This window comes from Mobula hypostoma, chromosome 16, assembly GCF_963921235.1.
Source record: "Mobula hypostoma chromosome 16, sMobHyp1.1, whole genome shotgun sequence".
Taxonomy (NCBI): domain Eukaryota; kingdom Metazoa; phylum Chordata; class Chondrichthyes; order Myliobatiformes; family Myliobatidae; genus Mobula; species Mobula hypostoma.
Window position 1 is genome coordinate 52803328 of NC_086112.1, and position 26671 is coordinate 52829998.

Genomic DNA, 26671 nt, shown 5'->3' on the forward strand with positions numbered 1-26671 from the left:
TCTCCCTACAACCTTACTATTCAAGAAACTATCAAACACTGCTTTAAATATACCCAATGACGTCCTCCACAGCTGACTGGCAGTGAATTCTACAAATTCATTACCATCAGGCTAAAAAAAATTCCTCCTTATCTAAAGGGATGTCTTTCCATCCTGAAACTATACCCTCTGGTCCTAAACTCCCCACTATAGACAGGGTCCCAGACTCCTGTCCGCATCTACTCTATCCAGGTCTTTCAATACTCGATAGGTTGCAGAGAGACGCCACCACCCCCCATCATTCTTCTGAACTCCAGTAAGAACAGGCCCAGTGGTATCAAAGCTCCTCATGCATTAACCCTTTCATTCCCAGGATCATTCTCATGAACCTCCTCTAGACCCACCCCAATGCCAGCAAATCCTTTCTTGGATAAAGGGCCCAAAACTGCTCACCATATTCCATGTGCAATCTCACCAATGCTTTATAAAGCCTCAGCATTACTTCCTTGCTTTTATATTCTAGTCCTCTCACAGTGGATGCTAACATTGCATTTACCTTCCTTACTACCAATTCAACCAATTCAAGTTATTCATTAGGAAATCCTACACGAGGACTTCCAAATCCCTTTGCAACTGTGACTTCTTAATTTGATCACCATTTAGAGAATACTTACTTACTGACTGTTAGAATGCTGGTGTCTAGGGCAGCAATGACGGTCTGCCATCTCTGGCAGTGTTCAGGGCTTCCTCTTGCTTTTCAACACGTCAGTTACGCAAGTCCTGGGTAGAGACTCTGGAATACCATTGCACTCAGATACAGAAGGGTTCTTCATTGCTGTTTCCGTAACAGTTTTGTTTTACCGGTCAGGGCTGTTAGCCCTGAGCTGAACCCCTGAACCTGGAGGACTGACCGACCACTCTTAATCTGTACTCAACTCTTTGACCTGTTTGGCATGGGTGACCCTACCAAGGGCCAAAGCATAAAGCACTGACTCCAGCCAATGTGGCTCTCTAGGCCATTGAGACATGCAAGCTTCCAAACCAACACAAGGTTGTGGTCATCATGGAGCATTTAGAGAATAGTCTATGCCTTTACTCCTTCTGCCAAAGTGCATTACCATACACTTCCCTACATTATATTCCATCTGTCACTTCTTTGCCCATTCTCCTAATCTGTTTAAATCCTCTGCTTCCTCAACACTACCTCCCCTCCGTCTATCTTTGTATCAAACACAAACTTAGCTACAAGCCTTCAACTTCACCCTCCAGATCATCGATGTATAATGTGAAAAGAAGCACTCTCCCCTATTACTTTATCCTTACTTTTACAAACTATTGAATCCATCCTCCTACTGCTTAGTTTAAAGCACAATCCACAGCCCTAGTTACGTGATCTGCCAGGACCCTGGTCACAGCATAGATCACGTCCCTCGGAACAGCTCTCTCCTTCCCCAATACCAGTGCCAATGTTCCATGAATTCAAATCCATTTCTACCACATCAATCTTTGAGCAATATGTTAGGCATTCTGATCCTCATACCCTTTGCCAATTTGCACAAGGCTCAGGTAACAATTTAGAGATTTTTCTCTCTTTAGTTCTGCATTTTTATTCTGCTGCTAGATGTTCAAATTCCTCAACAGAACTTCTTTCATTTTTCATCCGACATCATTCGTACCCGCATGTCCACGACAACTGGATCTTTCTCTTCCCACTGCAAATTCCTCCGGAGGTCAGAGGAGATGTCCTGAATTCAGGCACCAGGAAGATAACACAGCCTTGATCCTTGTGACAGAGAATTGCGTCTATTACCCTGACAATACTGTCCCCGATTCCCTTCCCCATCCTGAATGGCTCCCTGAACCACAGTGCCATGGTTCAGTTGCTCATCCTTTCTACGGACATCACTCTCATCCTCACAGGGAGCCACAATCTCAGACTTGTTGGGTAAACTGAAGGGCTAATGCTCCTCCTGCACTATCCCTGGCATTCCCCCTACCTACCTGCCTCATGTGCAGACACACCCTCTTGATGACAGACAGAACTTGAAGTATTTAATCTAACAGGTGTGACTGCCTCCTGAAACACAGTGTTAGGTGACCTCCCCTCTCCCTGAAGCATCGCAAAGTTTGCTCAGTTCCCAGGTCATCAAATGAGCCTGAATTCCCTGAGCAGCCAACACTTGTTGGAGATTAGATAATAAGAAACCCACAATGAGGTCCACCAGCTCCCACATCAGGCAGCTACAATGCATCACCTGTTCCTGCATCCCTATTTTATTTAATATGTTGTGATCTGGTTTCTTCTTAGTTATTTAAAACAAATACTCTATATAATGTTGGTAGTGGAGTGGAGATACGTCTCTACCAAAGGTGATGTAAGGTGCTCCATCCTGCTGATAGCCTGCAGGTCAACCTTGGGAAAGATGTAGTATCTGCTTAGCCCAATAACCTCCCCCCCGACCGATCAGGGAGACATGACGCCATCGGAGCAGGTGGTGAGTAGTCCTATGAGCAGCTGGTGCATTTAAGTCCTGGTTATGCAACCACTGACACCAGGCAATCTCTGAAGAGTATTGATAATGGCTGGGGTTACTTGTCTTGAAAAGATACTGCCCAGAAGAAGGCAATGGCAAACCACTTCCGTGGAAGAATTTGCCAAGAAAAATCATGGTTATGGAGAGACCATGATCTCCTACATCATACAATGAATGAACTATTTATTATGAAAAATCCTTACCTGCTTCTCTCCTGTGCTTCCATCTCTTTTTGCCGAAGCTTCTCAAACCAAAGCCTCCGCTCTAAAACTGTCTCCCACAATGGCTGCTCCACTTAAATCTTGTTTCATTTCATTGGCTCAAGCAAAACTCACTCCCAATGAGAATTGTTTTTGTCGACAGATGGGGCATCAAGTGGATGGGGACATTTTTTTCCAGTTGCCACTTCGTACACAGTTTCTTTAAAAACTTGCTATCAAGGAAGTTAGTGACCATATCACGTTGATCTATTTGGGTAAAACTACCAATAGTATATAACCATTATGATTGGAAAATACACTACTGTCTACAAAATATTGGAATATTTCAATATTTTTTAATTGTTATAGAACTTTAGTGACATAAGCATGGGATTGGAAAGATAATGCCTAACTAACTTCTTCAGGAGTATTCTTAATAACAATTGGTTCCTTGATAAGAAAATAGTAAATTGGATATTTTAGATATGGAATTACCCTCAAGTAGTCATATATAGAAAACATAAGTATAAGGAAAAGGAATTTATGATCTACCACTGATGAATTACTAAGACAAATTTGGAATTATAATTGAATTGCAAATGAAATTGGTTTATTATTGTCACATGTATTGGGATACAGAGAGAGGAGATGGGAGAATGTGAAAGTTGGAACACCAAAATCATAATTAAAAGAGCACTGGGCATGCCAATGTTAGTTGCTATATTCATAGCAACACCAGTTTTTCCAGTTTACTATGTACTGTTCTGTTAAATTCCATCTGCGACCGCACCACTATAATCCTTTTTTATGAATTCACTATTTCTCATGTCATCTACAAACTTAATTATAACTTCTATATTCCTAAACAATTATTTCTATATATTACAAATGAAAAAGGTCTCAACACCCATCCTGGCAGTATCCCTCTTGTTACAGATTTCCAGCTGATAAACATCCTTACACCATTACTCTCTGCCTCTCCCCTAACCAATATTGGATCCAGTCTGCCAGCATGTTATAGATCCCTCATGCCTTAACTTTCTGGATCAGCACACTCTACACAAGCAATTTTTTTAACTCTTAAGACTGAGCCTCTGGAACCTTTTAGTTTCAAATATTTACCTTGTGGATTAAAAAGGTTGATTAGAAATGGCTTGAATAAAAGGTCTTCTTAGTAATAGGATCATCATGGTATAAAACATCACCCCTAACTTAAAACAAGAGAAAATCTGCAGATGCTGGAAATCCGAACAACACACACAAAATGCTGGAGCAACTCAGCAGGCCAGGCAGCATCTATGGAAAAAAGCATAGTCGACATTTTGGGCTGAAACCCTTCGGCAGGGCTGGAGAGAAAAAGGCTGAGGAGTAGATTTGAAAGGTGTGGGGGAGGGGAAAGAGGGCCACCAGGTGATAGGTGAAACTTGGAAGGGAAGAAATGGAAAAAAGAGCAGGGAAGTTGATTGGTGAGATGAGGTGAGAGAGGGAAAAGAGGATGGGAAATGGAGGGTAGGTGTTTCCGGGATGTTTGAGAAATCGATGTCCATGCCATCAGGTTGAAGGCTACCAAAATGGAATATAAGGTGTTGTTCCTCCAACCGATGTGTGGCCTTATCATGACAGTGGAAGAGGCCATAGATAGACATATCAGAATGGGAATGAGAAGTGGAATTAAAATGGGTGGCCACTGGGAGATCCCACTTGTTCTGGTGGATGGAGTGCACAGATGCTCAGTGAAGCTGTCTCCCAATCTACGTCGGGTCTCACCAACGTACAGGAGGCCACACCAGGAGCACCGAACACTGTAAATGACCACAACAGACTCACAGGTGAAGTGTCGCCTCACCTAGAAGGGCTGTTTAGGGCCCTGGATGGTGGTGAGGGAGGAGGTGTAGAGGCAGGTGTAGCACTTGTTCCACTTTCAAGGAAATATGCTAGGAGGGAGATCAGTGGGAAGGAATGAATGGACAAGGGAGTCGCGTAGGGAGCAATCCTTGAAGAAAGCAGAAAGTGGGGCAGTGGGGGGGGGGTAGATGTGCTTGGTGGTGGGATCCCGTCAGAAGTGGCGGAAGTTTTGGAGAATTATGTGCTGGAGACGGAAGCTGGTGGGGTGATAAGTGAGGACAAGGGGAATCCTATCCCTGGTAGGGTGGCGGGAGGATGGGGTAAGAGCAGATGTGCGTGAAATGGGAGAGATGCATTTGAGGGCAGAGTTGATGGTGGAGGAAGGGAAGCCCCTTTTTTTGAAAAAGGAGGACATCTCCTTCGTTCTAGAAGGAAAAACCTCACCTTGAGAGCAGATGCAGCGGAGACAGAGGAATTAAGAAAAGGGTTTTAACAAGTAGTGGGGTGGGACGAGGAATCATATCATTCCTGCTTTTACTCTATGTTACTGTTATTTTAGGTTTTATGTGTTATTTGGCATGATTTGGTAGGTTATTTTTGGGTCTGCGAACGCTCACAAAATTTTCCCATATAAATAAATGGTAATTGCTTCTTCGCTTTACGACATTTCGGCTTACGAACCGTTTCATAGAAACGCTCTTCCTTCGGATGGCGGGGGAAACCTGTACTTAATAAAGTGGCCACTGTGTGTACAAGAATACACAGATTTATAAATAAGTAAAATATGCAGTCACTCTCAATAATTAAATGAGATGTTGAATAATTGAAAGGACGACTAACTGCTGAACAGAATACCTCCTAAACTGTGGACAAAATTTAATTATCTTCCTATTACATCAGACAATGATGGATAGGATTGTCTGAGTTCCTATGAATTCTTGCATCTCAGTAACTTGCTCCAAAGACCCTACTATTACCTCTATTCTTTATGGTAAGTTTATTTTCATGCTAATTTTCATATTTTTGCTTTATACCCATCTTCTACAGGGAAACATAAAATTTACTTGTTCAGTATGATTTAGATTAGTTTTACTCATAACGGTTTATTAATTGATCAAACTAAGCAAAGCACTCAAAACCTACCTGAATATGCATTATTTACTCAAAAGAAAAAAAATTCATTCTGGAAAGAAATATAGTAAGCATCCAATTCTGAATCAACCATAAGCATTTATTCCCCTTTTTGCGAATCTTGTTGGAGTCTAATATCCCACTAATAAATGCAAATATCCTTTAGTGACTACTTTTACCCTAACCAGTTGCCTCTTCTCTACAAAAGTGGAGGTTACATTTGAAAATAGGATTCATGATTCATAAAGCATGTTTATTTGGCAAGATTCTCAATCAATACTAGTTCTTTTGTTTTCTGGCACAAATAAAAGACAGAAATAGCCCAAATTTATCTGTAGCCAAATTCAAAATATTCTTTATTAAAAGACTTGGAACAGAATCCCCACCTTATACTGACTAAATGCGAAATCTGAAACTAATCTGTACCTCGGATATGGATCTGTTGCAAATGCTATTTAGTTCTTCACTCTTCCTTTCTCCAGCAATTTTTAGTTTACTTGTTTAGCTTGGCATCACTTGAATATCTACCCACTCCCAGTCAAAGGACAGAGGTGCATATATATTAATGCTAGTAGGAAAACAATTGCAAGAAATAACCCATCAAAGAGCAACCTGTATAAATTATATTTTAAACTGCAGTACATTGCTATATTTCTAACAAGGTTTCAGATGGGTGAGCAGGGATTTTAGAGTCGAACACTGTAAATAGAAGTCATTTAATTTGTCAAGCATCCACTTCAATTAATTTTACTCCCAAAATTATAACATAGGAAAGCAGAGCACAGAAACAGGCTATTCGACTCAGAATGTTGTGCTAAACCAATTAAATTAGTAATCATATAGCTAACAAAGCTATTCTCTTCTGCCTACACATTGTCCATATCCCTCCATTTCCCTCACATTCATGTGTCCATCTAAACATCTCTTGAAAGTCTCTTAACGTCTTTGCTTCTACCATGACTCAAGGCAGTGCACTTCAGGTGCCCACTAGTCTCAGTGTACAAAACTTGCCCCTCACATCTCCTTTGAAATTACCCCCTCTCACCATAAATGCATGCCTTCTGGTATTAGACATTTCAACCCTTGGAAAACAATATTGTCTCTCCATTGATGCCTCTCACAGTCCTATAAAACCTCTATCACCCCCCAGCCTCCAGCACTCCAGAAAAAACAACCCAAGTTTGTCCAACATCTCATTACAGCACATTGTAATCTAATCCGGGCAACAACCTGGTGAACTTTTTGCTCTTCTCTAAAGCCTCGACATGCTTCCTATAAAGGGGTGACCAGAACTCCATGTCATACTTCAAATGTTGCCTAACTAGAGTTTTATAAAGCTACAAAATAACATCCTGACTTTTGAACTCAATCCTCCGACTAATAAAGGCTAGCATGTACTATGCCTTCTTAACCACTCTACATATCTGTATAGCCATGAACCTGGACCCCAAGATCCCTCTGCTCTTCAACACTGTTAAGGATCTTGCCCTTAATAGTGTACTGGCTCTATGCTTTTGACCTACCACAGTGCAACACCACATTTGGTCTGGTTAAACTCTATCTGCTAATTCTCCGCCCATATCTGCAACTGATCTAGATCGTGTTGTATTCTTTGACTGTTCTAAGCTATCCACAACAACACTGATTTTCGTATCATCTGCAAACTTACTAACCCACCAATCTATATTTTCATCCAGAAATTGTTTTAATAGTCTCCCTTAGAGGCAAATATTAAACAAAATCATCCAGCCAATTTATCCATGAACTAAATACTAGCTCACCTTATGAAGAAAAGTGCTTCGTCCCACAGCTCCCACTTTGCCTGTGTGATTCATGAAGAAAACATTTCCTTCTGTTGCACCATAAAACTCACAGATCTTAATGTTGCCAAAACGCATGAGAAATTCTTTCCAGATATCAGACCTTATGCCATTTCCAACAGCCATGCGTACTTGGTGATTTTTCTCTCCTTCTGACTGTAATCAAAAGAGGGTGAAGAGAGATTAATGGCACAATTTAATAAATTAAAGTGGAACAGAAATTGTGTATTACGCATTAGGCATAAGGTAACCACTGCAGCTTAAAACAGATACTGCTATAAGCTGTTATCCTACCTGCATTTAAAACCATCAGATAGAGGAAGAGAATTAGGCCATTTAACCTATCAAGTTTGCTCCACCATTTCATTGTGGCTGTTCCATTTTCCCTCAGCCCCAATCTCCTGCCTCCTCCCTGTAACCCTTCATGCCCTGACCAACCTATCAACCTCTGCCTTAAATATACCCAGTGGCTTGGCCTGCACAGTTCCCTGCGGCAACAAGTTTCACAGATTCACCACTCTCTGGCTAAAGAATTTAAGAAATTCCTCCTCATCTCCGTTTTAAAAGGACATCCCTTCTCCACCCACCCCCCCCCCCATGATGTCTCTAATGTTGAGGAAATGCATTTGTGGACATTGAATGAGTAAATTAGATTAGAAGAAATGCAAGTGAAACACCACTTCATTTGGAAGATCTGTTTGGATTCCTGGATGCTGGGAAGAGCAGCGATAAAAGTACAGGTGGTCCATCTTCTGTAATATATGGGGAAGTGCAGAAAGGGGTGTGACTGATCAGCTGAACGAACAGAAAGAACACAGAGTTTTGATAAGGAACTGGATGACCTCTGTAACTTACCCTCATGCAATCATGGTCTCATCTTATCAGAAATATTCCTTTCATCCTCACCAGCATGCTTACGCACTCTCTGTAGTCTAAAGCTAAATAACTTGCTCTCTTTATTACTCGCAGAAATGGCAATCTAAGGAACTTGTATTTAACGCGGTACTGTTTTGTGCTACCAAAGTAATAAATAACTAATCTAAATTTAATTAAAATATATGCAGAATTCCTGTCAAACTCTCCATTAAAATAACAATAAAGACACTGGAAAGTGTTATTTTTCATTTGACTCTATTTCTCTATCTTCCTACTTCTCACTAATAATCTTCAATCTTACACTTTCCACCAATTAATTCATCTGTCAGATAGCAAAAGTTTATCATAAAATCAAAGACTCAAACAACTTTTCTTTTTAGGAATTCAAACAGTATTCAATATTCGTGGTTGCACAGTATTTACAATAAAGACAATCAAAAAATTACATGTCTGACAAGCAAATAAGTTCTTGTGTGGTACACACGCTAAGTTAAATGAAACACTGATTTTAGTAGTCTAATATCTTTTTGAGGGTAAATGCTGACTTGCACTAATCAAAGGTTTAAGGTTTCATTTACTAGTTGACAAAGTAGACATCTGAAATTCTTTTTTCTCTGGGTAGTAATGAAACCAAGAAGGAAAAGAAAGGCAGCACGACAATCAACCCCCAAATCCCCCTCTCGGCTCAAATAAAAATGAACAGGCACATCAATCCCCAAATCCCTGCTCCTGCACAAAAAAAGAACAGTGAACACCTTCATATTCCTGCCTGCAGTACAACTGAAGGAGTTTTCATAACCTTCCAAAATCATGGGAAAGAAAGACTTCCATCATAGAAGTAATACCTTTGGCTGATTACAGAGATAGCGACAGAGTTCTCCAATGTACATGAATACTGTAACGTTATACTTTTTGCAGTCATTCCAGAACTGGGTGGCTGAGAACTTCTTCTTCAGCACACATGTTGCACCTGAATGGGCACAAGAATACAGCTTTTAAACATTTGGACAATGGCTTTAAAACAGCTCCCCCACTCATATACTGTTAATTATCTGAGTTTCCTAGATAATTACTGCTGCAGGGAAAAGGATAAAGTTTAATAACAGAGTGTAAACTATGAAAGAATGGTGAAATATTTCGTACCAATTTTAAGACCAATATTACATTTTTTTAGATATTTACAAGTTAGAAATTTCCTAAGTACTATACTTTCTTCTTTTCCAATGCTTCCTCCTACATATATTTTAGATTCGATAATTAACCTCAATCCATGTCAGAAAGGTGCATCGGCTATGATTTATAATATTATTATGAAACTTAGGAAAGCTCCATTTGATAAGATTAGGGTAGATTGGGAACAGGAATTGGGGCTTACCATTTCTGTGGATGATTGGGGGCAGATTTTACAATTAGTTAATACTTCCTCTATTTGTGCTAAACATTCCCTAATTCAATTTAAAGTGGTTCATAGAGCACATATGTCCAAAGATAAGTTAGCGCGTTTTTACTCGCATATTAATCCTTTTTGTGATAGATGTTCGGGGCAGATAGCCTCTTTAACTCATATGTTTTGGTCTTGTCCTACTTTGGAAACTTTTTGGAGAGATATTTTTAATATTATTTCTAAGGTATTAAATATAGATATCTCTCCTCACCCTATTACTGCTATCTTTGGACTACCTAAAATTTCTAGTAATCTTTCCCCTTCAGCCCGTAGAATGATCGCATTTCTTACTTTAATGGTGAAAAGATGTATTTTACAACATTGGAAAGAGCTTAATGCTCCAACTACCTTTTTTTGGTTCTCTCAGACGATTTTATGTTTGAATCTGGAGAAAATTAGAAGTAATCTTTATGATTCTTCATATAAATTTGAACAGATTTGGGGACCTTTTATTCGATATTTTCATTTAATGTAATATATACCCTTGTTTTTTTTTCACTGTTTTTAATGGAGGTCGGGATTGAGGACGTGATTTTAAGTTTAACTCTGTTTGGTTTCAAGTTAGCCCATTGCTTTGCTTTGCTTTTAGTTAGTTGCACGGTGGGTTTTTTTTTTCGGGGTTTTTTTTCTTTTTTTCCATTGATATATATAAAATTTAGTATACTATTATGTTATCTTGGTTTCTTATGTTTAAATTACATTGTTTGTAGTATTTTTTTTGGTATTGATACCTTCTGGAATTTTATTATATTTTAACATTGTATTAATGTTTATATGGCTTACCTTTTTGTCTACTTATTCAATAAAAAGATTTAAAAAGAAAGAAAGACCAATATTGATTGCATCAATGGGTAAATGCATCAAGTGATACAGAATTGCACTAAAAAGAAATTAAAACTGAAAATATTGGAAAGCATAGCAGTTCTTCAGTGCATCAAAGAAAATATTGATCGATAGGATAAATCAATGGCTCTATGAATGCTAGTCACCTACCCTTAGGCCAAGCAGGTTCTTCTATCTTGGACCAAGGCACAGGTTTCTACTGCAGCCCAGCTTCTAATATCAGTTTGATCCAGAATAGTGTTTGGTCCAGCTAAGCAATGGCATAACAGCTTTGCCAGCTGGTGAGGCCATGTCCTGGCTCCGACTGACAAAGTCAAGGATTACACTGATCGTCTGCATTCCAGTGATGCAGCTCAGAGGGCAGAGTAGCAGGTTCTTAATCTCTTCCTGATGCCAAGCTTTGGGACTTCTGTTAAACATTACCAGCAAAAGTAGTAACACATTCTGCTTATGTTGAAAATTATTTATCAGCTTCCTTCATTCTGGAAGTTGATACCTATTTCCATTGACTTTGATTTTTTTACCATCATCTGATATTTTTTCTTTCCTCTCATTAACTCTTTCCATGCATCTTCTTCTATGGATCTTCAATCTTTTTTGGCTTATATTTCAGTGGAAACCAGCTTGCTTCTAGTGTTTAGTCCAAGTAATAATTTTATAATGACTCCTATTATGTAAGATGTTAAGAAAAGGGGAATGCATTTCCTGATCTTCGATTTACATCAAATTAATTGATTTCAATTCATCTTCAAAGATTAAATAATGTTCAATTCATCTTCAAAGATTTTGAATTATCAAAGACCCACAGAAGGAGAAAAAGAGTAGAAAAATCAACTAATTCTCCCTTCTCAACCACTAACCTGAGTGAAGATTGCTCTTAGAAAAGTACACATGGCTGTTAGATAATTTTCCCTTCCAGATTTACCCAAGGTGCTGGCATACAAACAAACAACTTTGGTGACAACAGTCAAATGACATTTGGATATACAAATGTCTTTTGGGAAGTTAAGAGCTAGGTCACTTAGGAGAATGTCAATACTCACAAGTAGTCTCATAGAAAGAAACTGTAAGTTATTGACTACTCAAATCTCAACTCTCTGCATTTTCACAAATTCCAATAGTAATGAGTTTTTAAACTCACAAGTGTAACATTAAAAAAGACAGCCAATTTATCCTCATCCAAGAGAAATGCCAAATATACTTTAGCAGTACTGGATTGCCAATCACGGATATGAGTACTGAACCTAGTTGATACTCAGGCTGAAAAGTGTTATGACTCCACAAGATAAATTCAGCAGACTTCGACCCTGCCCAAAGATCAGTTTTGGATTAAGTCAATTCATTTTCATGACAATTTATTAAAGTAGCAATTGGTCATTTAATATATTCCAGGAGCAAACATACCGAGCTCAATGCAACCACAGACTCCTAAGAGAGAGGCCGCAGCATGATATAGAGGAAGCGGCATGTAGATGATATCATCCTTAGTGACTCCAAAAGTCCCCAGTGCAACACTTGCCTTCAAGATCTGTTGACAGGTTACTATAGCAGCCTTTGGTAAGCCTGGTAACATGAAAAAGTAGTTTGAAAGAAATAAACTTTACATGAATGACAAAAAAAGATACATGCAAATACCACAATATTTTACTGGTTTACAGAGGATTATTTTCTTCTGATAAAATGGAGCAAAGTTTAACAACATACATTACTTAAATACATCTCCAATTTTTAAACACTAATCCTTTTTCCTATCTCATGTATTGGTTATCAACATGCTGTTATTTTTCAACACAAGAGATTCTGCAGATGCTGGAAATCCAGAGTAACACATGCACAATGCTGGTGGAACTCAGCAGGTCAGACAGCAACATACACAAAATGCCGGAGGAATTCAGCAGGCCAGGCAGCATCTAGGAAAAGAGTATGGTCGACGTTTAGGGCCAAAACCCTTCAACAGTACTGCTGAAGGGTTTCTGCCCGAAATGTCAACTGTACTCTTTTTCCTAGATGCTGCCTGGCCTGCTGAGTTCCTCCAGCATTTTGTGGGTGTTGCTTGCATTTCCAACATCTGTAGATTTTCTTACTTGAGGTCAGAAGCATCTATGGAAAGCAATAAAGAGTCAACGTTTCAAGCCGAGACATTTCATCAGGACTGAAAAGGAAGGAGGAAGAAGCCAGAATAAAAAAGTGGAGGGAAGGGAAAGAGTACAAACTAGAAGAAGGGGAAGGAAGGTGCATGAGGAAGAGGTTGAAATGAGACACTGGGAGGCAACAGGTGAAAAAGGTAAAGGACTGAAGAAGGAATCTGATAGTTGTGGAGATGGAACCAAGGGAGAAAAGGAAGGAGGAGAAGCACCATGCAGGTGATAAGCAGGACAGGTGAGAGGGGAACTAGAATGGTGAATGGAAGAAGAGAGAAGGGGGAGGGGCGATATTACCAAAAGTTAGAGAAATCGATGTTCATGCCATCAGGTTGGATGGAATATGAGGTGTTGCTTCTCCAACCTGAGAGTGGCCTCATCTTGATAGTAGAGGACGCCATAGACCAACATGGGAGTGGAATTGGAATCAGAATGGGTTATTTTTCATTTTGTTCATTTCATGGTGCCTGGGTATTGCTGACAAGACTTGTATTTATTGCAACCCCTAAATGTATTTGAAAAGAAACTGGTGAACTGCTACTAGCACTTTTATAGTCTAACACTGTCATCCAGAAATGTACTATTCTGCTAGATAAGGATTTAGACACAGCAAGAAAGGAAGTACAGTAATGGATTTCCAAGTCAGGATAGTGTGTATCTTCAATAGCATGCAAATAATGCTATTACTATGTACGAGCTACACTTGCCCAAAATGAAGGAAGCTCTTGGTTCAACAGTGAAGCAAGTAATTATGTTATCAAATGATGTTACACTGGGGTTGGAGGGAATAAATGTTTAAGCTTGAACATAGGATGCTCATCATGCACATTGCTTTATCATGTCAAAAAATATCATCAGTATTTAATATTAGTCCTGACGAAGGGTCTCGGCCTGAAACGTCGACTGTGCCTCTTCCTATAGATGCTGCCTGGCCTGCTGCGTTCACCAGCAACTTTGATGTGTGTTGCTTGAATTTCCAGCATCTGCAGAATTCCTGTTGTTTATCAGTATTTAAAGAAGGATGTAAAGTAAAACCCATACAAGAGTAGATGCAGTTAGACAAGTTACAGGACACAAAGTGGTTTGTTTAAGAGAACCAAGAGAAATTAGGTGGAAGTTTATTATTTAAAATAATTATGGTAAATGTGTTAATTTAGATTGGCTAATTATATTAACAAACTGGGTAATTGATAAATTGTGGTTAATGAATATATTAAAAGAATTTATAGGCCCATAAAAACATTTGCTATAAAGGGGTAATGCAGAAGTCCTTCAGCATTTTGTCTCAGCTTCACCAGTGCTTGATCTACCCGTGCATACCTCTGGAAAAGTTGCATGTGTTCTTTGGAGCTTTTCCCCTTAGTGCACATTATCAGCATGTGACTTTAGGCATCCTCCATACCTGGTGAAACCAACCAATATTGCCCAGTATATTCAAGACGAGAGGTAGTGCAGTAGTCGAGATACTGGATTAGCAACCAGAATGACTCATAGATTCATCTAACTTTGAACAGCACCTTTGAGCCACTTAGCCCACAAGAAGCCTCTTTCTTTCTGTTTCAATCTTTTTATTAAGTTTCAGAATTAAACATAACAATAATAATAATGATACATAGAGATTGGGATTACAATAGTAACAATTAACATGTACAAACACAGATTCTAAGTAACAAATATAGTTTAGCCTCCTAAACTCATTGTAACTGACCATGAAAAAGATATTTTATAAAGAGAGAAAAAGAAAACTCCCTAAACTAAAAAAAGACAAACAAAGCTTGGGCTGTCATATTACATCAGCTAACATTATTATTTGTCGTTAACTCCGTTCCTCTATACATGAACAAAAAAATTACTACAAAGGATTCAGAAAGGGTCAACATATATCATATGAAAAAATTGAATAAATGGCCTCCAAGTTTCTTCAAATTTAACCGAAGGATCCACAGTACCACTCCTAATTTTTTCCAAGTTTAGGCATGCTATCGTTTGGGAAAACCACTGAAATGTAGTGGGGGGATTAGAATCTTTCCATTTAAATAAAATGGATCTTCTGGCTATTAATGTAACAAATGCAATTAGACGACAAGCTGACGAGGATAAACGACTAGAGTCTATCACTGGTAGTCCAAAAATTGCAGTAATAGGATGAGGTTGTAAATCAATACGCAGAACAACTGAAATAATATGAAAAATATCTTTCCAATATTTTTCTCGACGAGGACAAGACCAGAACGTATGTGTCAAGGAAGCTATCTCAGAATTACATCTATCACAAACAGGATTTATGTGGCAATAAAAACGAGCTAACTTATCCTTGGATATGTGAGCCTTATGAACCACTTTAAATTGTATCAAGGCGTGGCTGACACACATTGAGGAAATATTGACTAATTGAAGAATTTTTTTCCCATTTCTCCGTAGATAAAGATATTTGAAGTTCTCTTTCCCACTCATACTTAATTTTATCAGATGTACCTAGACGTATTTTCATAATCAGATCATAAATAATTGCTATTAAACTCTTCTGATAAGAGTTTAAACCTAAAAATGTTTCTGTAACTTCAATTTGATGCGATATCGGAAAGGAAGATAAAGTAGTGTTCAAAAAGTTTCTAATCTGTAAGTATCTGAAAAAATGTGATCTAGGCAAATTATATTTATTAGACAACTGTTCAAAAGACATAAAACAATCATCCATGAATAAATCATGAAAACATGTTATTCCCTTTGTTTTCCATAGAAGAAAAGCTTGATCAATTCTAGATGGTTGAAAGAAAAAAATTAGATATAATAGAACATGACAGGATAAATTTGTTCAATCCAAAAAATTTACGAAATTGAAACCATATTCATATTGTAAGTTTAATTATTGGATTTATCATTTGTTTATTCAATTTAGTAAGTGCAAAGGGAAGTGCAGCTCCTAGAATAGAAGCCAGCGAAAAACCCTGTACAGACTCCCGCTCAAGATTCATCCATCATGGACATTGAGTTTCATCCAATTCTTGTGTCCAAAACGTTAAATATTGAATGTTAATGGCTCAGTAGTAAAATCTAAGATTCGGCAAAGCCAATCTGCCTTCTTTTTTTGATTTCTGTAAATATTTCTTACTTAACCTGGGATTTCTATTCTGCCATATATATGAAGAAATTTTAGAATCAATAATATCAAAAAAAGATTTAGGGATAAAAATTGATACTGCCTGAAATAAATACAAAAATTTAGGTAAAATAATCATCTTAATAGTATTAATTCGACCAATCAAAGATAAGGACAAAGGGGACCATTTAGTGAACAGTTGTTTAACATGATCAGTTAAGGGTAAAAAAATTAACTTTAAATAGATCCTTGTGCTTCTTAGTAATTTTAACACCTAAATAAGTAAAATAATCAGTAACTAATCTAAATGGTGCTTGTCTATAAATTGGAACTTGCATATTTAATGGGAAAAGCACACTCTTATTAAGATTCAATTTATAACCAGAAAAACTACTAAACTGAACAAATACTGGGGCCCATATTGGGGGGGGGGGGAGAAGATGGCAGTGCGACGACAGCGCACACGGCCACTTTGGTAATGAATATCTGTTATTTGTCAAGCAGGGGACCGTGCACAATCCTGATTTGATGGAGACAGATGTGAGAGCACAGCAGAACATCTGGAAAACTTCTGAAATGTCTGCTTTGCTACCGCTGTTACTGTGTGGTAACCGGAATCTCCGGAGCTGAAGGTCTCGAAATCCTCGGCTTTGCGTGTTTCAGCGGCCGGGGCGAGGTCGAAGGCGCTCAGCAGAGGATGGCGCTCGGGAGGCTGTATCGGAGAGGCTGCTCGGAAGCTTGGAGTTTTCAGACAGATGGACTCAGGGTCGGCTGCTTCCAAGGTATCGGCAAGTTGACGGTGCCTGGAGGTTTATGGCAGGGAGTTTCTCCCTTTTGCCGCCTGCTATCGGGGTCTCGGGAGTCAATCGACTCGGGACTTCGAGAACTTTTTTTCGCTGTGCCTATGGTCTGTTCTTTATCAAGTTATGGTATTGCTTTGCACTGCTGTAACTGTATGTTCTAATTATGTGGTTCTGTCAGTGTTAGTCTTTGGTCCGTCTTGTTTTCTGTGATATCACTCCAGAGAAACATTGTATCATTTCTTAATGCATGTATGCATTTCTAAAGGACAATAAAAGAGGACTGAGTGTTCTCATAATCTAATCTAAATAGTGTTTTATTACTGCAGGGATGGATTTCTCTGGGTTAGAGATATATAGTAACAGGTCATCTGTATATAATGATACTTTATGAGTCCCATTCCCACGAATAATGCCAAATATATTAGGTGAATCACGAAGAGCAATTGCCAAGGGTTCCAGGGTAATAACAAGAAGTAAAGGGCTTAAAGGACAGCCCTGTCTAGTACCTCGAAAAAGCCAAAAAAATGGGGATCTCTGATTATTGGTATGGATCTCTGATTATTGATAAATACAGCAGCCAGAGGTGTACGATATGTCAATTGAATCCAGGATATAAATTTTGAGCTGAAATTAAATTTCTCAAGTATATCAAATAAATATTCCCATTCAAGTCTGTCAAATGCCTTCTCGGCGTCAAGCGAAATAACACATTCTGGAGTTTTAAATGAAGTAGTGTATACAATGTTCATTAGCCTCTTAACATTAAAATGTGAGTAACGATTTTTAATAAATCCTGTCTGATCTTCAGAGACAATTTGTGGTAGTACCTTCTCTATTCTAATTGCTAATACTTTGGAAAAGATTTTTGAATCCACATTCTACAAAGATATAGGTCTAAATGATGCACATTCAGTGGGATCTTTATCTTTTTTAGGAATTAATGAGATAGATGCTTCATAAAAGGATTGTGGTAATTTACCTACAGATAAGGCATCTTTAAAAATTCTACATAACCACAAGAAGCCTCAAGCACCCACTTACACTAATCTTGCTCTAATCTCCAATTTATTCTTCCAATATTCCCATTACCTGGCAGCAGCTAGTGATGCACAATAAATGCCAGATTTCGATAAATTTTTAAAAAGTTATGATGCAACTTATGAATTTTTGTATTTTAAACAGGGCAGTAAATCACCTTTGGTGAGCAGTGCCAAATCCTTGCACAAGTATTATTCATTGGTTGTACTCATCTCTGCATTTTTATTCTTCCACCTACAGTGGAACTGAAACATAAGTGAATACAGCCTCCAGCCACAATAACTGCTCGTGAATTTTACTCCAACAATGAGAAATATCTTCTCTACCTCTAATTCATTCAAAACGCAAGAATCTAATGCTGACAAAGTGATAAAGTTCTAGAGCATGAAACAGACCTTTTGGCATGCCAAGACAGTGCTGACTATTAAGCACCCGATTATACTAATCCGATTTCATTCTCTCCACATGCCCACACATAAGGGCAATTTACACTGGCCTGTTAACCTAGCAACCAATGGGTGGAAATGAGAGAACCCCAGGGAAATTTGTGGCCATCACCGAGAAATGCGAACATTAACACATTGACAGCACCTGAGATCAGAATCAAGGCAGCAGTTCTACTAAGTGCACCACTTTAAAGAGATTTACATTCCTCCTACCTCATTAAAGTTTTGCCATTTAGCTTGCATTACATTTCCTCATTTTCTTCTCGTGAATTAAGAGACTCGTGAATTGTGATGTAAGATTAGAAATGTTTCTACTGTATAGAATATTATGAAAAGCAGCTGAGAGGCAGAGACAGTGGTAGAACAATTCTCCTTTGCTGTTGGTATTTAAAAAAACAGCATTTTAATTGATAGGGCTGTTAGGGTCACAGTAATCTACACTACGGGGTTTAGCTTTCTTTCAATCAATGGTACTCTGTGCACGCTACATAATAAGTCTAACAAGAAGATATTTCATTTATGCTTGGATTCCCACCTCCCATCTCTACGGAGAATAAGACTGCAAATTCCTAGAAAGAACACTAAGTTTCATTGATGGGTATCTACAGTATGCTGCTATAATACATCTCAGTGACCCTATCAGACCAGGAGACAATCTACAATTCTCAATGCCTACGGCTCACACACAACATCATTAAAGATCCATCCCATCCTTAACATTTCTGTTCAATCTCCTGCCACTTGGTAGGAGATACAGAAACATCTTAGCTGAGGCATTAAGACCAAAAAACAGCTTCTTCCCGAGGGCTGTTGTGCAGTTGAATAATGCTACACCACAGTTGCAAATATCAAAGTCTGTAACAAATTTGTTGTAAACATGGGAATTCTTAAAAAATAATTAATTGATTAATTGACTGACTGATTAATGAATTATTAAGTCATGCCACACTGTAAATATCTGTTTGCACAGACTGAAGGAGCACTGCAATCTCAATGCTTTGAGCAATAACAACCAAATTCTACTCTATGGTTTTGTTTTGTAGTCTTCCTCTTTAACCACTCCTGTATGGAATACAACACCTAAATGGTTCATGGGACGAAGAAGTAGAAAATTTTTCTGATATGAGTAACAGTAGAAATATCACATAGAATAAGACTCTTAGTAGTACTTATATGTTACTTGCAGTGGGCATGGTGTTGATCAACGAACAGTCATACCAAGGAGGAAGAAGTGGAAAGAAATAATAAGTATTGTAGAAAAAGACAAATCAAAAGCAGATTATTGTCTTTTAAATTACTATATTCTAGTGAACACAAGTCATGGTGCTGAAGAACCTGTGCTAAACAACTGGCTGGAGTGTTCACCAATATCTTTAACCTTTCGCTTCAGTAGTCTGACGTTCCCACCTGCTTTAAGCGGACTTCAATTATACTGTTACCTGGGAACATTGTGGTAATCTGCCGCAATAGCTATGTATCCAGAAGCACTTACATCTACTTGTGATGAACTGCTTTGAGAGGCTGATGATGAAATGTATCACCTCCTGCCTGAGTAGAGACTTGGATCCACTCCAATTTGCCTAACAGCACGACAGGTCCACAATAGATGCCACTTTGTTGGCTCTTCACTCAACCCTGGAACATCTGAACAGCAAAGATGCATGTATCAGGATGCTCCTTGATGATCATAGCTCAGCATTCAACACTATCATCCTCTCAAACTGATCAATAAGTGTCAAGACCTTGGCCACAATACCTCCTTCTGCAATAGGATCCTGGATTTCCTCACTTGCAGTTGAGTTTGGCAACAACATCTCCTCTACAATCTCCACCAGCACAGCTGCACAGCTCCAATGCCAGATTTAAGTTTGTTGACGAAACCACTGTCAGTGTTCGGATCAAAGGTGTTAATGAATCAGCAAACAGTAGAGAGATCGAAAATCTGGCTGAGTGGTGCCACAACAACTTCTCAATCAATGTTAGTAAAACCAAAGAGCTGACTATTGATTTCAGGAGGAGGGAAACAAAAGTCCATGAAGCAGTCCTCAGTGGAGGATCAGAGGCAGAGAGGGTCAACAACTTTAAATTCCTCAGTGTTAATATTTCAGAGGACCTGTATCGGGCCTAGCACATGAGTGCAATAATGAAGAAAGCACAGCAGTGCTTCTACTTCCTTAGAAATTTGTGAAGATTTGGGATGACATCTAAAACTTTGACAAATGACTATAGATGTGTGGTGGAGAGTATACTAACTGGTTGCATCACAGCCTGATATGGAAAAACCAATGCCCCTGAACGGAAAATCCTTTAAAAAGTAGCGGATACAGCCCAGTCCAAGACGGGTAAAGCCCTTCCCACCATTGATCACATCTACATGAGGTGTTGTTGCAAGAAAGCAGCATCCGTCTAAAAGGCCCCATACCACATATGCCGTGCTCTCTTCTTGCCACTGCCATCAGGAAGAAGGTACAGGAGCGCCAGGACCCACACCACCAGATTCAGCAACAATTATTACCCCTTAGCCATCAGGCTCTTGAACCAGAGTGGATAACTTCACTGCTCTTCACTCACCCCATCACTATACCGTTCCCACAATCTATGGGACTCGCTTTCAGACACTCCATCTCATTTCTTGATATTTATTGCTTACTTTTTTTCTCTTCCGTATTTACACAGATGTTGTCTTTTGGACGGGTAGGGTTAGGATGGCACCTCTTTAAGCTCATCTGTGAAAACCGCTTAAATTCCTCTCTTTAATGTCTCTTTTTTTTCCCTCTCAAGGTGGTTGGGGTTCTATCGAAGTCCCGATCAGCAAGTGGCACTCAAACTGCAGATTTTTGATGGCAGAGAAGTTCCCGTTCCTGGGGCTTAGCGGCCAACCATTTCCCGCCGTTCTCTAGGCACGGCTTGGAAGATGGCGCCTCTGTAGTGTGGCTGTACACAGCCCTGTGGAGGACGGATTCCAGGCCGGTGTTGCGAGCTGAGGTACTCACTGCAGCCGATGTACACAAAAGCAACGCGGGACACTGTAATATTGCAACAGCGACTGTCAAGTCTCCCCACTGGCTGTGAAAATGGGTGATATCTCTCTGTGGCTTGTTAGTGAGAGACTGCCAGTGGCATATCGTACTGTGGGAGAAACAACAGTTTTTGTTGACTGCAGATCGTGGTCTTCCCTTGAGTGCCTTGTTGTTGCTTGGAGAGTGGTGGGTGCTGACGCTTTTTGCTGAAATGGGCAGCTGGGGAGGGGTGGTTGGGGTGTTGATGCTTACTGCTGCCTAAGTGGGGGAGGGGTTAGAGGGGGCTTTGGGGTTCTAATGTCTTTCTATCACTCATTCTCTTGGGATTCTTCTGTTTTTTGTGGATATCTGCAAAGACAAGTATTTCAGGTTGTATACTGTATACATTCTCTGATAATAAATGAAACCTTTTGAAGCATTTGCTCATTGCTTGTCTATCCTGTTGAATGAGATTTTCATTGATTTTATGGTGTTTCTTGTGTTAACACCTCGCAATATCTTTCCAAGGTCGAGGCAATTGCGACTCTTTTTATGTAAGAATGTAGGTTTGCACCAGCGAACGACAATTCCTTGAGCGACATCTTCCAGATAGTCAATTATTTCACTTTTTCTATGTCTTCCACTTTTTCTTTTCATCTTAGTTGTATTTCTGAAGTTACATGTGACTTACAGTTCGGAGTTTGATCGAGTGACTCAGTGCTCTGCTGTCCCCGAAAGTATTCCAGGAGAGGAGCACAAGCATGAGCTGCGTTGAGGGGAAGCTCAGAGACAAGGTGAAGGGCCATGCACGACTCCATTGCTCACCAATGAACAGGTCGAGGAAGATTGAAACATCAAGGCGAACGTGGAGGAGAATAAAGGCTGATTTAGACTTGTGCGTCAACTCAACGCCGTAACCTACGCAAGTGGACTACACGCGTTGTAAGCATTTGTACTTGTACGTTGGTGTGTCTGTGTCGCTCTGCAATTCGGGCACGTCGCGCATGCGCACACACCTGCCCGTGCAAGGCTTCATGGTCATGGTAGTCTTTCTCGGGGTAAACAAGTTTAAAGCAAGCGTCTTTTTTCGTAAAAGTGAAATGTGTCCTCCACAATTTTGGAGGTCTGTAAATCTTTATGGAAAGCATTGCAGCCAGAGTTCCTTCCCTGCCCTTCAGTCGGCCAATGGGAAGCTACTGCGGCGTAGGAGGAAATACGATGATCCCAGGAGGACCAATCATAGTTGTGGCATTCTGCATTGCCGCGACGCATAGTTACATTATGGGAGAGGTGCGCGTCAGGCTACAGCGAAGGGTACCGCGCGGGGTTCGCGGCGACACCGTAGGTATGGCGTCAAGTTGACGCAATAGTATATATCAGCCTTAAGCGGTCACTTTCTACAGAAGGCTGCGCTGCTGTGGCGAGTGGTCACTCTCTACGAGAGGCTGTGCCATGTCGAGTGGTCACTCTCTACGAGAGGCTGTGCCATGTCGAGTGGTCACTCTCTACGGGGGCTGTGCCATGTAGAGTGGTCACTCTCTACGAGAGGCTGTGCCATGTCGAGTGGTCACTCTCTACGAGAGGCTGTGCCATGTCGAGTGGTCACTCTCTACGGGGGCTGTGCCATGTAGAGTGGTCACTCTCTACGAGAGGCTGTGCCATGTCGAGTGGTCACTCTCTACGGGAAGCTGTGCCGTGTCGAGTGGTCACTCTCTACAGGAGGCTGTGCTGTGTCGAGTGGTCACTCTCTACGGGGGCTGTGCCATGTCGAGTGGTCACTCTCTACGGGAAGCTGTGCCGTGTCGAGTGGTCACTCTCTACAGGAGGCTGTGCTGTGTCGAGTGGTCACTCTCTACGGGAGGCTGTGCCGCCGTGTGGAGTGGTCACTCTCTACGGGAGGCTGTGCCACTGTGTCGAGTGGTCACTCTCTACGGGAAGCTGTGCCGTGTCGAGTGGTCACTCTCTACGGGAGGCTGTGCCGTGTCAAGTGGTCACTCTCTACGGGAGGCTGTGCCGTGTCGTGTGGTCACTCTCTACGGGAGGCTGTGCCACTGTGTCGAGTGGTCACTCTCTACGGGAGGCTGTGCTGTGTCGAGTGGTCACTCTCTACGGGAGGCGGTGCCGTGTCGAGCGGTCACTCGCTAAAAAAGGAGGGAGAGAGAAACCGGGGAATCATAGACTGGTTAGCCTAACATTGGTGGTGGGGAAAATGCTGGAGTCAGTTATCAACGATGTGATAACAGTGCATTTGGAAAGCGGTGAAATCATCGGACAAAGTCAGCATGGATTTGTGAAAAGAAAATCATGTCTGACGAACCTCACAGAATTTTGAGGATGTAACTAGTAGAGTGGATAGGGGAGAACCGGTGGATGTGGTATATTTGGATTTTCAAAAGGCTGTTGATAAGGTCCCACACAGGAGAATAGTGTGCAAACTTAAACACACGGTATTGGGGGTAAGGTATTGATGTGGATAGAGAATTGGTTGGCAGACAGGAAGCAAAGAGTGGGAATAAACGGGTCCTTTTCAGAATGGCAGGCACTGACTAGTGGGGTACTGCAAGGCTCAGTGCTGGGACCTCAGTTGTTTACAATATATATTAATGACTTAGACGAGGGAATTAAATGCTGCATCTTCAAGTCTGCGGATGACACGAAGCTGGGCGGCAGTGTTAGCTGTGAGGAGGATGCTAAGAGGATGCAGGGTGACTTGGATAGGTTGGGTGAGTGGGCAAATTCATGGCAGATGCAATTTAATGTGGATAAATGTGAGGTTATCCATTTTGGTGGCAAGAACAGGAAAACAGATTATTATCTGAATGGTGGCCGATTAGGAAAAGGGGAGGTGCAACAAGACCTGGGTGTCTTTATACACCAGTCATTGAAAGTGGGCATGAAGGTACAGCAGGCAGTGAAAAAGGCAAATGATATGCTGGCATTCATAGCAAGAGGATTCGAGTACAGGAGCAGGGAAGTACTACTGCAGTTGTATAAGGCCTTGGTTGAGACCACACCTGGAGTATTGTGTGCAGTTTTGGTCCCTAAATCTGAGGAAAGACATTCTTGCCATAGAGGGAATACAAAGAAGGTTCACCAGATTGATTCCTGGGATGGCAGGACTTTCATATGATGAAAGACTGGATCGACTAGGCTTATACGCTCTGGAATTTAGAAGATTGAGGGGAGATCTGATTGAAACGTATAAAATTCTAAAGGGATTGGACAGGCTAGATGCAGGAAGATTGCTCCCGATGTTGGGGAAGTTCAGAACGAGGGGTCACAGTTTGAGGATAAAGGGGAAGCCTTTTAGGACCGAGATGAGGAAAAACTTCTTCAACAGGGAGTGGTGAATCTGTGGAATTCTCTGCCACAGGAAACAGTTGAGGCCAGTTCATTGGCTATATTTAAGAGGGAGTTAGATATGGTCCTTGTGGCTAAAGGGATCAGGGGGTATGGGGGGAAGACAGGTACAGGGTTCTGAGTTGGATGATCAGCCATGATCATACTGAATGGTGGTGCAGGCTCAAAGGGCCGAATGGCCTATTCCTGCACCTATTTTCTATGTTTCTATGTTTCTACGGGAGGCCATGCCGCTGTGTCGAGTGGTCACTCTCTACGGGAGGCTGTGCCGCTGTGTCGAGTGGTCACTCTCTACAGGAGGCCACACCGCTGTGTCGAGTGGTCACTCTCTACAGGAGGCCACACCGCTGTGTCGAGTGGTCACTCTCTACGGGAGGCCACACCGCTGTGTCGAGTGGTCACTCTCTACAGGAGGCCACACCGCTGTGTCGAGTGGTCACTCTCTACGGGAGGCCACACCGCTGTGTCGAGTGGTCACTCTCTAAAGGAGGCCACACCGCTGTGTCGAGTGGTCACTCTCTACGGGAGGCCACACCGCTGTGTCGAGTGGTCACTCTCTACAGGAGGCCACGCCGCTGTGTCGAGTGGTCACTCTCTACGGGAGACTGTGCCGTGTTGAGTGGTCACTCTCTATGGGAGGCTGTGCCATGTCGAGTGGTCACTCTCTACGGGAGACTGTGCCGTGTTGAGTGGTCACTCTACAGGAGGCTGTGCCGTGTCGAGTGGTCACTCACTACAGGAGGCCACACCGCTATGTCGAGTGGTCACTCTCTACAGGAGGCCACACCGCTGTATCAAGTGGTCACTCTCTACAGGAGGCCACGACACTGTGTCGAGCAGCTGCTCTCTACAGGAGGACGTGCCGCTGTGTTGGGCAAGCAGCTAACTGTCCTCTAGCACCTCTCACAACCGCTGTCAACGTCCTGACTAGTCGTTCCAGCTACTGACTTCAGTCCCATCACTGTGCAACTGGACAATCTGGCAGTGCTGAAAGGAGACTGGACAACCCTGTTCGAAACAGTTAAAGAAGCAAAGATGTGTGATGCCTTTAGCACCCCGTGTACTATTGACCCAGAACAGGCAAAAGACCTGTATAGATGAATTCCTTATGTTGAATGTAGGCACAGTCAGTGTTTTCCTATCACCACTACCTCCTTTGAACCTGCTGTCAGTTACAGGGATCCAGAAGACAGGCAGGGAGATGCAGTTGAGTGTCAAGCCTCTGACCCTAGGGAACATTGAGGAATTAAATTGGGATTAAATAAGTCGGAGGTCTGTGAAACCCCTCTTTGTCTCTCTGATTCACCGGTGGGAAGCAACTAAGGAGAATATCAAATGGTTATTCATCTCCAAAGGTTTTCAGAAAGCCAGACAGAGTCAGAGAGAGTTGTGCCAACTCCAGACAAAATTGCAGAACCTTCTCCTTCTGCAGTCGAGGAGGGTGGATGTGAGAGAGGAAGTCTGAGAGTGAAGAGCTGACAAGCTATGGTCTTTGCCACAGAATTCTTCAAGGTCACCTTCTGATCAAGGGTTTGCTTTGTGGACCAGCATGAGCCATGCTCGTGCTTCTTTTTCCAAAAGGTTCACAAGCAAACATTATGATCCTTAGCCTTAAGGAAGAGGACAGCTCAGTAACATATTCACAGACAGACTGACTAAAGATCTGCAGATCCTTTTATGCCAGTCTGTCTGACAGTAAGATCTTAAACAGAACAGCCTCTTAGAATTTTCTGTCTTCTATTATAGAGGTGCTATATGGCAGTAAGTGTGAAAGTATGGATCAGCCACTGTCCCTGAAGGTACTGACTAGCTCCGTGGAGAGGGAATCAGAAATTGGACCTAGCTGCTTTCACACAGGTATCAGTAGTACAGTCCAACTTAATATATAGAAGTCAGATAGTTTCCCCATCAAGTCTGGAGTCACACACGATTATCCATTCTCCTTGTATTGTTTATGCATTGCATTGAACCCTTTGCCAAATACTACAGGAAGACCTAGAGTATAAGAGTGGTGAGATCACCAGGCAATGTAGGCACACGCGTTAATCCCTCCCATACATGAACAATGTTGCTATCTTCTACTCGGACCCACAGCCAGTTTTAAGATTGATC

At 41.1% G+C, this 26671-nt stretch overlaps 1 protein-coding gene across 1 annotated transcript in view; it reads right to left on the reverse strand.

Moving 5' to 3' along the window:
* Positions 1–26671, reverse strand: part of LOC134357403 (long-chain fatty acid transport protein 6-like) — an 88767-nt gene that overhangs the window by 40649 nt on the left and 21447 nt on the right. Inside the window, exons 3-5 of the mRNA XM_063068952.1 lie at positions 12077–12235; positions 9231–9355; positions 7471–7665 (exon numbers count right to left, since the gene is read on the reverse strand). Of these exons, the coding sequence (XP_062925022.1) occupies positions 7471–7665; positions 9231–9355; positions 12077–12235 (479 nt within the window). The remainder of the gene's footprint in view (positions 1–7470; positions 7666–9230; positions 9356–12076; positions 12236–26671) is intronic.